This window comes from Brassica napus, chromosome C9 (genome assembly GCF_020379485.1).
Source record: "Brassica napus cultivar Da-Ae chromosome C9, Da-Ae, whole genome shotgun sequence".
Lineage (NCBI taxonomy): Eukaryota > Viridiplantae > Streptophyta > Magnoliopsida > Brassicales > Brassicaceae > Brassica > Brassica napus.
In genome coordinates this window covers 17,967,832-17,982,088 of record NC_063452.1, presented here as the reverse complement: position 1 = coordinate 17,982,088, position 14,257 = coordinate 17,967,832, and the positions used below count along the sequence as shown (strand labels likewise).

At 37.0% G+C, this 14,257-nt stretch overlaps 1 protein-coding gene and 1 pseudogene across 1 annotated transcript; both read right to left on the bottom strand.

Annotated features, from left to right (window-relative positions):
* Nucleotides 1–9,115: 9,115 nt before the first annotated feature.
* On the bottom strand, nucleotides 9,116–10,882 carry LOC106434247 (annotated as a pseudogene).
* Nucleotides 9,116–13,740, bottom strand: LOC125592385 (putative F-box/LRR-repeat protein At5g02930). Its single transcript, XM_048767449.1, has 3 exons — nucleotides 12,660–13,740; nucleotides 12,320–12,496; nucleotides 9,116–12,159 (listed from the first exon to the last, which is right to left on the bottom strand). The coding sequence occupies exons 1-3, from the start codon at nucleotides 13,602–13,604 to the stop codon at nucleotides 11,917–11,919; spliced, it is 1,365 nt and encodes a 454-aa protein (XP_048623406.1). The 5' UTR covers nucleotides 13,605–13,740; the 3' UTR covers nucleotides 9,116–11,916.
* Between the last annotated feature and the right edge of the window lie 517 nt (nucleotides 13,741–14,257).

Sequence of the window (14,257 nt, the reverse complement as noted above, 5' to 3'; positions counted from 1 at the left end):
CTCCATTGTCTTTAGACCTTAACCAACCATCTTGTTTCTTATTGCTTCATCTTCACACTCCCCCTCAAGCTTGACCATAGGGACTGGTCAAACTTGGAAACCATGAAGCATTCCCTCATTAAAACCTTTAGCTTGGAAAACCCCATGGGATAAAAACCAAGCCAAGGAAAAAGAGTAGAACACTTCATGGCTAAGAGGATTAGTGTGATGAAAAATCTACGAGTCCTAACTTGGAATGTATGAACTCGCAAACCTTGGTGCTTGCAGCCTTGGTAAAGATGTCAGCTAGTTGATCCTCACTTCTTGTGTAGCAGGGTAAGATGATCCTTTGTTCCACTGCTTGCCTAACTTTATGACAATCCACCTCAATGTGTTTAGTCCTCTCATGGAACACACTGTTGGAAGCTATGTGTATTGCTGCTTGATTATCACAATGCATGGTGATTGGAGTTGATGTCTCTATACCCAAGTCTCGAAGTAGGTTTCTGATCCAAATCAACTCACTAGTGAGCTTCCTCATTGCCCTATATTCAGCTTCAGCACTTGAGCATGACACTATCTTCTGTTTCTTGCTCTTCCAAGTGACAAGATTGCCTCCAATAAATGTACAATAGCCGGTAGTGGATCTCCTATCCACTCTGTCTCCTGCCCAATCAGCATCACAATACCCAACTATCTCTGTATTTTTGTTGCATCCCATCCACACTCCTTGCCCTGGCGCCTCTCTTAGGTATCTTAGGATCCTTTCAACCATGTTCCAATGGTGTATCTTGGGAGCTTGCATATTCTGGCTTACTTGGTTAACTGCAAAGCATACATCAGGCCTGGTGATGGTGAGGTATATCAGCTTTCCTACAATTCTTCTATAGTGTTTAACGTCAGTATAGGGCTTGTCTTCAATCTCCCCCTCACGCAGCACCTTATACCCATCTTCTAGTGGAGTCTTGGCTACTTTCGCTCCAAGATTTCCTGCCTCATTCAAAAGATCAAGTGTGTACTTCCTTTGAGATAAGAAAAGCCCCTCTTTAGAGCGGCATATTTCTATCCCTAGAAAGTACTTTAGCTCACCCAAATCTTTAATATCAAAAGTAGACTTAAGAAAGACTTTGGTTGAGATAATACCTTCCTTGTCACTTCCTGTGATGATAATATCATCTACATAAATAAGAATCACCACAATTCCTTGCTTGCTTGTGAGTGTGAAGAGTGTATGATCAGCTTCTGACTTTACAAACCCTCTTCCATTGAGAGTTGTACTCAGTTTGTGGTACCAAGCCCTTGGTGACTGTTTTAACCCATATATTGCTTTCTTCAACCTTAGGACATTCCCTGGCTTGACCATGTCTTCCATACCCGGAGGTGGCCTCATGTAAACCTCATCCTCCAGCTCTCCTTGAAGAAAAGCATTTTTGACATCCATCTGCCATAAATCCCATTCCAAGTTCACTGCCAATGAGAGTAGAATTCTTATGGTGTGGAGTTTAGCTACTGGTGCAAATGTATCCAGATAGTCTTCTCCATAGACTTGGGTGTATCCTCTTGCAACTAGCCTTGTTTTCTTTCTTTCTGGTTTCCCATTGGCAAGGTACTTGATGGTGAAGAGTAGACGGCTTGTAACAGCTTTCTTTCCTTTGGGGAGCTCAGTTTCATACCAAGTATCATTCTTGATCATGGCACCAACTTCATCCCCAACTGACGCTCTCCACTCTTCATGCTTCATGGCTTCTTCATAAGTCTTTGGTACATACTCTTGATCTAGGTTGCTGATGAAGACTACATGCTCTTCAGATAGTCTCGCAAAAGAACATGTTGCTTGGATAGGATGAGCTACTGCATTGTTGTTGAAGTATACTTTGGTGTCCATCCACTGAGATGGTTTCTTCACCCTTGTACTCCTCCTTAATGGTTGAACTTCTTGTTGCATTCCATCTTGATCATTAACAACTTCTTCTTGGATAGCTTCTTCTTGGATAGCTTCCTCGTGGATAGCTTCGTCATGGATATCTTCTTCAGGGATAGCTTCCTCATGGATAACTTGCAAATTAGGTTGGTTTCCCCCCTCATGATCAGGATGGACTGCTTCTTCAATTGATGTAGCTTCATCCACAACTGGAGGTATATGTGAAGTGCTCGGTACGCCACTTGTTTGAGGCTGGCTGATGCCTAGGTTTTCCAGAATGATTCTCAAGTTGTTTGCCCTATCTGAAGATCCTTGTGAGAGATCCTGAAGGCTTTCCCAACTCTTCTCATCATAGTATCCCTTTGATTCCACAAACTTAACATCCCTTGAGACCATAACTCTTCTTGATTCAGGTATGTAGCACTTGTACCCCTTCTGCGCATGAGTATATCCTATGAACATGCCTTTGACACTCTTGGCTTCAAGCTTGTTTCTCTGTTCCCCTGGTATCAAGACATAGCACACACACCCAAAAAAACGCAAGTGATCAATTGGAGGTTTTATTTTGTTTAATGCCTGAAAGGGAGAGTTATCTTGGAGGACTTTGGTGGGGATCCTGTTGATCAAATAACATGCTGAGACCACAGCATCTCCCCAGAACCTCTTTGGAACATTGGTATGGAACATCATGCTCCTTGCAACCTCCATAAGATGGCGATTCTTCCTTTCAGCAACTCCATTTTGTTGTGGTGTGTATGGGCAACTTGTTTGATGGATTATGCCATGATTTGCTAAGTGATGTTTGAAAGCAGTGCTTGTATATTCTCCGCCATTATCAGACCTAAAAATTTTGATCTTGGAATTGAAATGGTTAGATACATAGTTTTGGAAGTTAATAAAAGCTTCTAAAACTCTATCTTTAGTTTGAATCAAGGTGAGCCATGTATATTTTGATTTTTCATCTATGAATGTAACAAAATATTTATGGTTCTCCCTAGACATACAAGGTGCTGTCCAAACATCAGAGTGCACAAGATCAAAGCAATTTTCATAAATAGTCTTAGAATTAGGGAAAACAGATCTCTGATGTTTACCAAGAATACAAGCCTCACAACTTCCACTCTTTAAAGATAGATTAGGTAACATCAGTCCTAAGGCACGATAATGAGGATGACCTAATCTAGCATGCCATAAAACATCACTAGCTAACACAGAAGCAGAATTGAAAGCACAAGATAAATTTGAAAGCTTGGTGTTTTCAAGCAAGTAAAGCTCTCCCTTGCTCACACCCTTTCCCAGCATCTTCCTGGTCTTAATATCCTGAAAGCACACATCATTAGGACTGAAAATAACATTGCAATTTAGATCATTGGTTGCTCTCTTAACAGATAATAAGTTGGATGTGAAAGTAGGCATATAAAAAGCTTGAGACTCCTTATCAAACAGTTTCAAGTTTCCTACTCCTTCAATTGGAATTCTATCACCATTAGCAATCACTACACTCCCTAGAGCAGGTTTAACATCACTAATCAGTCTAGCATCCCTAATCATATGATGAGAAGCTCCCGAATCGATGATCAAAGGTCTAGTAGTATGTGAAGCACTGTGAATAGAATTTAAAGCATTGACACTGATGTTACCAGAGTTTGCATTGATAGCTTTGATAAGGGCTTCAATGTCTGACTTGCGGATGAAGGCATCATCAGGGGATGGCTGGGACATGGCATGGGATGTGGATCCACCAGTGTGGGTGGTTGAGATCATAGCTCTTCCATCTTCTCCTATGCGCATGGAGCCTGGTACTGTGGTTTCATGAGCTCTTGCTTCATGTGCTTTGGCCTGGTTGTATCTGTTGGTTGAAGCAGGTCTGAGGTGAGGATGGAGGATCCAACAATTGGTTTTGGAGTGGCCTAGATTCTTGCAGTGCTCACAAGTCACAGACTTGTCTCCTCCTCTTCTTGGTTTGAAGTGTGCTTTGTTGACTGAAGCACTCTCCATCTTCTCAGCTTTGTTTGCCATAGACAGTTCCCCTTTTCCACCAAAGAGACCATCTGAGCCTAGCTCCTTCCGAAGTTGAGCACACACATCATCATAGCTTGGAAGCTCTTTAGCTCTCAATATGTGTTTAAGTACATCATTGAAGCTTGGGTTGAGTGTGAGAAGCAATCCAAAGACCTTGTCTTGCTCACGCCTCTCTTCTAGTGTACTAGGATCAGTGGTACTTGGTCTCAGCATCTCAAGTTCAGACCACAGCTGGCTGTACTTCCCAAGGTGCTTGGTGAAGTCCATCTCCTCTTGCTGTAAGTTGTTGATTGCCCTCTTAACCTCAAAAATTCTGGTGAGGTTTGAAGTGTTGCCATATACCTTGTGTAAGGTATCCCATAGCTTCTTTGCAGTCTCACAATGTGAGTAAGACTCCATGATAGGAGTATCAAGTGAGCCTTGCAAGATAGACAGCACCATGAGATCCTCCTGACCCCATTTGCCTTCATCTACCACTACAACCTCCTTGCCATCTTCTCCTTGGGTGATTTGTCTTGGGGCCTCACTTGTGGTGATGTGCTCCCATAGACCTCTTCCTCCAAGAGCTGTCCTGGTCAATCTCGACCAGGTAATGTAGTTAGGACCTTTCAGGATGACTGGAATCCTAACTAGCTTGTGCTGCTCCATCTTTGCTTGCTATTGTCTAGCGGGTAAAAAATAAAAAATTTGCCAAGGAGAAATTTGAATTTCTGAGGCTAGGCAAGAGAGAAAACAAGGGAAGCCAAGATATGTTCTCTAGAAATGAAGAAAGTAAACCAAACAAGTGAAAGAGTAAGGTGAATAGAGTAAATTTGCGGAAGCAGTTTGGTGTTCAAGAGCTTGGATGCTCTGATACCATGTTAGAAATTGAAGAACATAGTGAAGAACAAGAGAGAGAGAGATGTTTAATCTAGAAAGTAGAGAGATATAGAGTAAATAAGGAGAATCTTATTTGCTTGATTGATTTGCTTATGGGAACATCCCATATATATAAGAGTTACAAGTATGGCAAATGGTAGATGAGATATGATAAACTAATCATCCATTGTCTTGATACTTTAATCCACCATACATGCTTGTCCCTTGTAGTGGCATCTCCATTGTCTTGAGACCTTAACCCACCATGCATGCTTGTCCCTTGTATTGGCATCTCCATTGTCTTGAGACCTTAACCAACCATGCATGTTTGTCCCTTGTAGTGGTATCTCCATTGTCTTGAGACCTTAACCAACCATCTTGTTTCTTATTGTCTTGAGACCTTAACCAACCATCTTGGTGGAGTCTGAAGTGAATATGATTGTCTCTGGGGAATTATAGTTACTGACGGGCCAATGAAACTGATTTCTTCTGTGACAGAAGAGTTACCTGTCATTGTTAGTGGTGAAGAAATGGCAAATGGAAAAATGGTCTCATGAAACACAACATGTCGAGATGTATAAATTCTGGTGGTGGACCTATCTAAGTAAAAATATACACTTTGCGAGGGAGAATATCCAAGAAAAACACATGGAGTTGATTTATCATCTAACTTATGAGCAGAGTAAGGTTTCAACCAAGGAAAACATAAGCACCCCAAAACACGTAATTTTTCAAAGTTGGGTGGATATTTGTAAAGAGATATAAAAGGATTATTAAAGTTGAGATTTGAGGTTGGCATTCTTTTGATAAGATACAGAGCCGAACCAAATGCATATGTCCAATATGACTTGGGCATTGACGCATGAGACATAAGTGATAGACCATGTCTCGACAATATGCCGATGCCGTCTTTCAGAAATATCATTATGCTCAGGTGTGTGGAGAGGGATGGTCATATGTGAAATACCATGACTAGAGAGGAAAGTCCTGAGACCAATATACTCACCCCCATTGTCAGTATAGAGAGTTCTTAACTTGTTTTGAAATCAATTTTCAACCAAGGATTTGAACTTTGTAAACACATGAAAGACTTGTGATTTTTGTTTTAAAGGATACAACCAAGTGTATCGAGTAAAATGATCAACAAAAATAACATAATATTTAAAACCATCTACTGATAAAAGTGGTGAAGTCCACACATCTGAAAAGACAAAATCAAGAGGATTGGATGATTGTAAAGATGAAGCAGTGAAAGGTAATTTATGCATCTTATTAGTAAAACATGCATTGCAGGGCTGAGCCAATAAAACATTTGAAGAAACAGGTAAGTGAAACTGAGAAATCGTTTTATGAAGAATAGATAAAGCGGGATGGCATAACCGAGAGTGCCAATCAGTTAATGTTGCCTTAACCGTGGAAGCAAAGGCAAGGGATGGTCGAGTAGCAGTAGGAGATTTAGGCCATTCATACGTGCCGTCTCTAGGTTTTCCCACCAAACGAAGAGCTCCTGTGTGTAAATCTCTAACCTGAAAGTAAGTTGGTGTAAAGGTAACTGCTACACCAATAGTCTTACATAACTGAAATACAGAAATAAGATGTTTATCAAGTGATGGAACGTATAAAACATCATTAAAGAAGAAAGGTTGAGTATAAGATGGAGTGGAGGAACCGAAGTGTGTAATTGTAAGGCCGAGCCATCACCAATAAGCACATCGTCGCCTCCAGCATACGGGTTATGAGTGGAGAGATTGCTTAAGTCGGACGTCATGTGGTGCGAGGCACCTGAGTCTAGGAGCCAAGGAGAAGAGCCAGATATCATTGTGGTATGAGTACGAGGTTGCCATGGCTGAGTGGTTTGATGTTGTTGCAGAAGTTGATGTGGCCGTGATGGAGCATAAGTGTTGTTGAAGCTTTTGACGATCCAAAATTCCGGACAAAACTTGACAGTATGTCCTTGCACACCACATGCTTGACATTTGGCAGGATATGACTTTGAGTAGCATTGTTGGTTTGAATTGTCTTTGACATGGTAAAGAGGCTGAGAAGAAGAATTGTTAACATGATCCATAGTTGAAAAGGAGAAGGGAGAAATAAGATTGATAAAACGTAGATGAAGACAAATCTCGTAACGGACAGAATGAGACGTAAGGAGCAGAGGAAGAAAGAAAAATAGATTAAAATCTATAGTGGCTCTGATACCATATTGGATTGGTATGAACAGATAATTATTATTGATGAAGTATGTTCTGTTTATATACAGTGAAGTATTGTACAAGGTCAAGAATATATGACCGTTGGAGAATATACAGAAGTAAAGAGATGATCAATTAGGTGATACGCATGATTTGTGGATTCTGGTTTCCATATTCTATCATTATTCACCAAAGCCACACAAAAATAGTCATGATTCTATCATTATTCGAAACTATATAAAAATAATGACTATATATGACCGTTGGTCATTTTCTTTTTTAATTAACTTACCAATAACCCCCCCAAAAGCTATATAAAAATAACTTTTTATTTTTATTTTATTTTTTTTTACTTCCATCTATACAGCAAAAGGTAAAATATTCTTTTACCTTTTTAATGAAACTTCTTTTGGTCATTTTATTTTTTAATGCTCTTTTTATGACAAATTCTTTTAAAATGGCTATTTAAGAAATTTGTTCAATTTTGTATGTATCAGTATTATTTTCTTCTTAATTTGAAAGAAAAAAATAAATAATTATGTTGTATGATTTAGAAAATAAATAGTTTCTGTATTTATTTTAAAAAAATGATAAAAAAGAGGTAATACAAATTCATAAAATCCTATATCAATCTAAAAAAGTTATGATCAAATTTCATAAGTCAATATATATAAATTTTCACAATCCATGTAACTTTTAAAAATCTATCAACTTTCAAAATTCACAAACTCTACACAAATTCATCTTTTAATAACCCCTCTTAGCATGATATAGCCATAAAAGTTGACCTTAATTAAAAATGTTCGTGACTATAACTACTAGTGATCGTGAGTTGTGACATACTCTTTTCGTCTAAACTATAAACTATTAAAACAAGAGTATATTTTGTACTTAGAAATGTGTTTTTCTCAAAAATTAACATCTCGTGCCACTCTAATTAAAACTCGGTCGTTCGTAATACATTCAATAATAACCCTTTCAACAGTTGACAATCCTGAAGCCCATATTTTCGGCTTTTTTGTTAGAAATAATAGTTTAGATATTGATTTGGGCTTACAATAACTTTATCCCCCATATAATAAACAATCTTTATATTATTCAAAACCAAACCATTAAAACATATGACCAGTGGTTTATTTAAAAACCAAATCGAGGAAACGTTGCTTCTTAATTTCACGAAAACATGAAATTTGTAATTTAGATGAGATGATGTATTTTTACTAACCAATACAGTGATAGACGATTTCTTTAACATTCGGTTAATTGTTTATAATTTTTGAAGAGCAACATTGGGTAGCCGATATTATGGTTTAGGGATTTTATGGTTTAGCCGATGGAATTAAAAAAGTCGGTAGAGTGAAAAGAGTTTCTATTTTTTTTTTTCTGGAAAAAATATTGGCTTCGATCATTGACGAAAGTCCATTACAGTTTTCTTTATTATGGCCTAATTTATTAACATAAATTAAGTTTGCTAAATTAATATTTTAAAAAATCTGTTTTTTTACATTAAATCTCTTATTCTTATGATTGAATTTTTTTTTTTTAACTTGGTTTCATAATTATTTTAATTTCTCTATATACCATTTTTTTTACAAATCTTTTTTAAAAATAGCCTCTTTGAATCAAAATATTTATAATATGATTTATAATAACCCACAAGTATACTTATACCTTTAATACTTTACTGTTGACTTTACAAAATAAACAAATAAAAAAAGACAATAAAAGATAACACAATCTCATAATTTAGAAATGAAAGATAATCCCATTGAACAAAGACACACCAATGTCAAACTTGAATAACATATGAATCTATAACATAATAAGTATAAAAAATTACATCTATCCCATTTTAAAAAGTTAAAAACATATGATTATGAAGAAGAAACATCCGCGCGGGTCAAAAACTAGTTTCACTTTATTTGTGGTTTTAAGTTTATACATACATATTAAAAAAAATATTTAATTTTGTATATTTTTAAAATAAAAAATATCATTACCTATATACCTGCCATATTTCAATCAATAGAAAAATAAACTAGAAAATATTGTTAATAAATTTTTCATTGAAAATATAAAACGTCACTTAAAATAAAATACAATTTTAACTCTAAGACGATAAGTAAATATGAAACTGATGGAGTACTAGATTTTGATAGATATTGCTTGGAAAATAATACAAGTACTGGCCCATTTATTATCCACAAGGGGAAACAAATAGTTACCGTAGAAACCAGGCAAACATAAGCATCATATATTCTTACTGACTGTAACTTTAAGACCATGTTTAATTCGGAGAAGGACAGAGGGGGCTGGTTTGATCTTCTGACCTTCAACGACCATGAAATCATAATTTTGTATGATCTCCACAGCTACCATCTTCATCTGTAAAAGAGCTATATGTTTACCCAAGCAAGTTCTTGGACCTGAGTTAAAAACCAAGAACTTGGATGAAGGTTCATGTTTGAGCCCTCCATTCTCTGAAATCCATCTCTCTGGTTTAAACTTTGATGCGTCTTCTCCCCATACAGATCTCATTCTACCCAATGCGTAGATACAGATCACAATCTTTGATTCTGCTTCAACTCTGTGCCCGCTTGGAAGCACATCTGACTTTGAAGGAGACTTGTGGTTGAAGGGAACCGGTGGGTAGAGTCTCATTTATTCCGACAACGCAGCGTGTAGATACACAAGCTTCTCCAGATCTGTCGGATCAAACTTTGCGTTGATCTCTTGTCGGATCTTGGTCATAACTTGAGGATGCTTAGAAAGAAGCCAGAAGAACCAAGTGTGAGCTGAGCTTGAGGTGTCCCTTCCTGCTACCAATAGACTCAAAACAACGTCTCTTACAAACTTATCGTTACTAGGTTTCAACAGCTTATATTTGGCTGTATCTGCATTCAAATAGTATGTATGTTACTGCGTTGATAGTTTGCTCTTTTTTCCCGCCACTTTTCTCTTCTTTTCTTCTTGTGGATATGATCTTTGCAAACATACTGTTGAAAAACTCCGAAGCAGTTCTCATCTTCCTCTCAACTCCAACACCAATCAAGTTTTGAAGCCTCCACAAGATCACCGGTTTGAGATGTCTATAGATGATAGCTTCTTCAGCGAAGTCCGCAGCTTCACCAAACTCATATCCGGGAATTTCAGTGGATAGAGACATTTGATCATAACCAGTCATCAAAATGGAGGCAGTATCAAACATGAATCTCTGGAACACATCTTGTAAGTCTATGAAAATGTTTTCCTCAGCAGCTTGATCAAGTAATGGAACAAGATCATTCTTTAACTTACTTGTAGTGCTACTTACTGTGAGCTTCAGGAAGTTCTGATGGTGGAATAAGGCGTGACCTGACTTCCTCAGATCCTCCCATAACTCCATATCAGCTGCTACAATTCCATCTCCCAAGATATCAAAGATCTTCTTGAATTCAGGTCCTTTAGGGTAATTCGGAAAGTTTGAGCTGAGCATGTGATTGATATTCCTCGGATCAACAGTGAACAACATGTCTGTTCCACTATACCAAGGCCCTTTGAAAGCGAAAGTCATATCGTTGGCCTCATGAACCTCAGAAAGCCAATCAAAAATTCGAGGGATATTGAAGAGTATTCCGGGAAGCATCCCAAGGAAAGGCCAGTTCTTCAGCAAAGCCACATTGTGAGATTTCTTGCAAAGAAAGAAACATTGGAATACAAGGAAGAAAATGAATGCTATGAAGACTCCAAATAAGCCTATCATAGCCATTTTTACACAAAAGGATTTAATGAGTTTAGATACAGAAATTTTAGTTCATTTGGTTTGCTATATATAACATGTACAAGTAAAAATGTTGTGGTTTGCAGATTGAATGCAGAATTTAATCGTTGGCAAACTTGTCAAGTATAAGGTCCACCAACTATTTTAATTATTTTTGTCTTGTATATATCAAGTACGTTTTGAATAATTCAAATTTCATAGCCAAATCATTGCTAGTTCCGATGCATATCTTACTGGACTAACTTAGTCCATTATAATATCTCTAATTAATTGAATTCAAGCAACAAATATCTATCTTATCCCAAAGAATGATAGATCACACACCTCTATAGTAGGTTTAGATGAATGACTAACCTACCCTTTATATATATATATTCTACTAAACTTTTCCTCGAATCAGTTTTTGATATTAAAGATCTAGGTGAGCTAAAATAATTCCTATGAATTGGAGTATGCTGTTTTTTAAAAAAGCTCTTCTTCTCCCCAAAAAGTGCATTATTGATCTTTTAAATGAGGTAAGGAAAGAAAGCTCTTCTTATCCCCAAAACGTACATTATTGATCTTTTAAATGAGGTAGGGAAGCTCGGAGATAAGCCAACAAAGAAAGATAGAAGAAGTCTTTTTGTAAGGATGTCTGCAAACGGGAGTCAAGAATGTGCATGAAAAACTTTAACACACATAGCTACCTTTTCACGTACAGTGGAGATAACTTAAACTGATGTTGCTTGCAAGATAAAATGAACTGATGTTGTCACAGAACACAAGAGTGGCGTTTTGAGCAGCAAATTTCTTAGAAAAAGCAGCAACAGAGATCAAACAGAGCCAAGACTTGCGCAGTTGAAGGCTTGAAGCCCATGAAAAATTGTACCTTGAAGATATCTGATAATCTTGTTAAAATAGTGGAAGCTGAAGATTATGCATATACAATTAGGACGTGTAAAAAAGTAAGAAATTGCAGAGACTTAATTAAAACGAAAAAGATATAGCTCGATCAAAGAAGATGAACACTGATGGTTTTATTTATTTCTATTGAAGTAGTTTCGTTTCTTTGCATGCTTACTACTATAACTAAATCAGGTGCACCTGAAACAAATTCCTCTCTTATCAGTAGAATTAGCAAATTAATAAAATTGTTGAATGGCCCAACACTAGAAACCCATGATACATAATATAACACCACTCGATCATTTCAGCACAATGGAGACCTTATTTTTGTGAGAAAGTGTAAGAGCGATTTGAGACAGCTCATCATAATTTGATGTATTAAGGCAACTCCTCAACTGGAGAACCAATGTCTCTAGTGTTCTTGTGTTTCGCAGCAAAAGTTCCATGAAGGAAGCCACGAGATCCGGCTTTGCAGCTTTAAACGCTGACTTAGCAGGAAAGATCAGGTCTTGTGGCTCCATGTAGCGATTAGCATATTTCTCCTGCAAAACAAACAAAGTTTTTTTTATATAAATAAAAACAAACAAAGTTATCAGCATGCAAACTAAAAAATCTTTATATATTAGCCAAAAAAAGTGAAGGAGATGCTTTTTTATTTGCTTGTACTTTGTAATATAGCAAGGAAAGGATAGTAAAATTTACCACTGAGCAGTTCCAATCTTCAGTTTTGTAAAAAACAATTTTCTTTAATTCAGGTGAGTTTTGTAGCAGCTTTGCTATACCAAGAACCGCAGATCGCAAAATTGTTGTTTTAAGAGTCAACGTTTTGACCTTAAACGTCGGGAAATGAACACCACTGAACTCGGCAATAGATAGCATCTAGTAATAAGAATGACAAAGAGATAGTGAATACCTCTCACCAAAAGAAAAACCAAAGCAAACAGTTAATCATAAAACTACTTAGCTAGCATATGTTTATAATAAACATAGCGAGTTCTAAGCATTAATGATTTAAAGGATGCAAGATTTAATGTCAACATACCTCAAGAAAGCTAAGCCCAACAGTAAGGTTCTCAACGTTCTGCAACTTTTCTAGCATCGTTTGCATCATCACTTGGTAATCATGCTTTGAGGGATCCTTCGAGGGATCATCTTGAGTACACCAGAATCGAGGTAAGAAATAGATAGTGTCTATGTTAGCTTCTATTAAAGAGGAGGAGACATCAACTAAACTATATTTTTGCGTAAAATCTATCATTCTCAAGTAATGGATATGAGGAGCCACTATATGACATTTTCTTGGAGAAGAATTGAAGAATTCTAAATCCAGTCGTCTAAGGCGCGGTGATTCACTCAGATCAAGACAAGAAAGTGAACAAGACTGCAATGTCAAGCATTCCAGCATTGGAGAACCAGACAGAACCTTAATAAAAGATTCATCGAGTGAAGAGTTCCTCAAAGACAAGTTCTGAAGTGATGTCCAAGAAACGGTGCATTTGGGTCTAATATAGTTCCATGAATCCAAGATGAGTTGCTTTAGGGATGAATTGCTGAAGAAGAAATCTGGAAAAACGTAGTATGCATTCAATACCAAAGAAAGCTTCTCCACGTTGGGGGAGATTGCAAACTTGATCAAGCTATCAACGTGGTGATGACTCCTTTCGCTGGCTTCGGATGTTTCTCTGTCAACGTAGAGATGGAATCTCATGATTTTTGGGGCAGTGTAGCTGGCTAGGGTTTCGTGAATCGATTCAAGAGATGATTTGTGATGGGGAAAAGAGAGATAAGGTGTCTTGTACCACACATGCCTCCAACGTTTGGACAAGACGCTAGTTGTGATGGCTACCTTGGTCGGAACAAAGGAGAAGAAATGGTGGAGCATCTCGTCTGGTAGAGAGCTGATTGAGTCTACACCGCCAAAGAGGTTGCTAGGGTTTTGTGCACCCGCACGGGCGTTACTTTCCTCCTTCGGTGGTGGTTCTTCCATGGCCGTTCGGATTTCGATCAATCCTGAATTTTTTTTTCTGTGTTAAATAAGATATTTCAATCAACCTCTTATGTAAAAAAAAAAATTTCTTAATAATCCAATTGCACCGGATTTATTTCTTAATTAATTCACTAGATCCGAATTTATATTTTTAAATTTTTTGATTTTAAATGGTTGTCTAAATTTGTTATTTATAATGATTTAAGTATGGAATTAGAAAAAAATATATTTTAAATAATATTAAACTAAAATTTGTATATCATATAACAAAATATAATATGATACTAGGATAAGATTCGCGCCTTGCGCCGGGTGAGTTTACAAAAAAATTATACAGTTATGAGAAAAAGAAAAATGATATGTTAGTCGGTTTGTTGTATATCTAAATAGAAAAAATATATTTTGTAAATAATATTTTATAAATTGGGGGGGGGGGGGGAGGGGGTTGGGGGTGGGAGAAATTAACTGCAATTGGGATCGTGGAGCTTGATTGAAATTCCAAATTCATTCGCCGATTTTTGTTGAATATGTTGAAGTCATAGAAATATAATTTTGTTCCAATTTTTTTTACCAGGATCATCTACTATGATGATTTAGATATGATTTAAAAAAAAAAACTAAAAGACAACTCACCAGAATTTGGAATTTTTTAA

Bases quoted from the DNA above. Each gene is read 5' to 3' on its own strand.
- LOC125592385 (XM_048767449.1), bottom strand. From the start codon at position 13,604: ATGGAAGAACCACCACCGAAGGAGGAAAGTAACGCCCGTGCGGGTGCA. The intron at 12,497-12,659 runs GTATGTTGACAT...TCTTATTACTAG, and splicing joins TTGGGCTTAGCTTTCTTGAG to ATGCTATCTATTGCCGAGTT. The intron at 12,160-12,319 runs GTAAATTTTACT...TTTGTTTTGCAG, and splicing joins AAGATTGGAACTGCTCAGTG to GAGAAATATGCTAATCGCTA.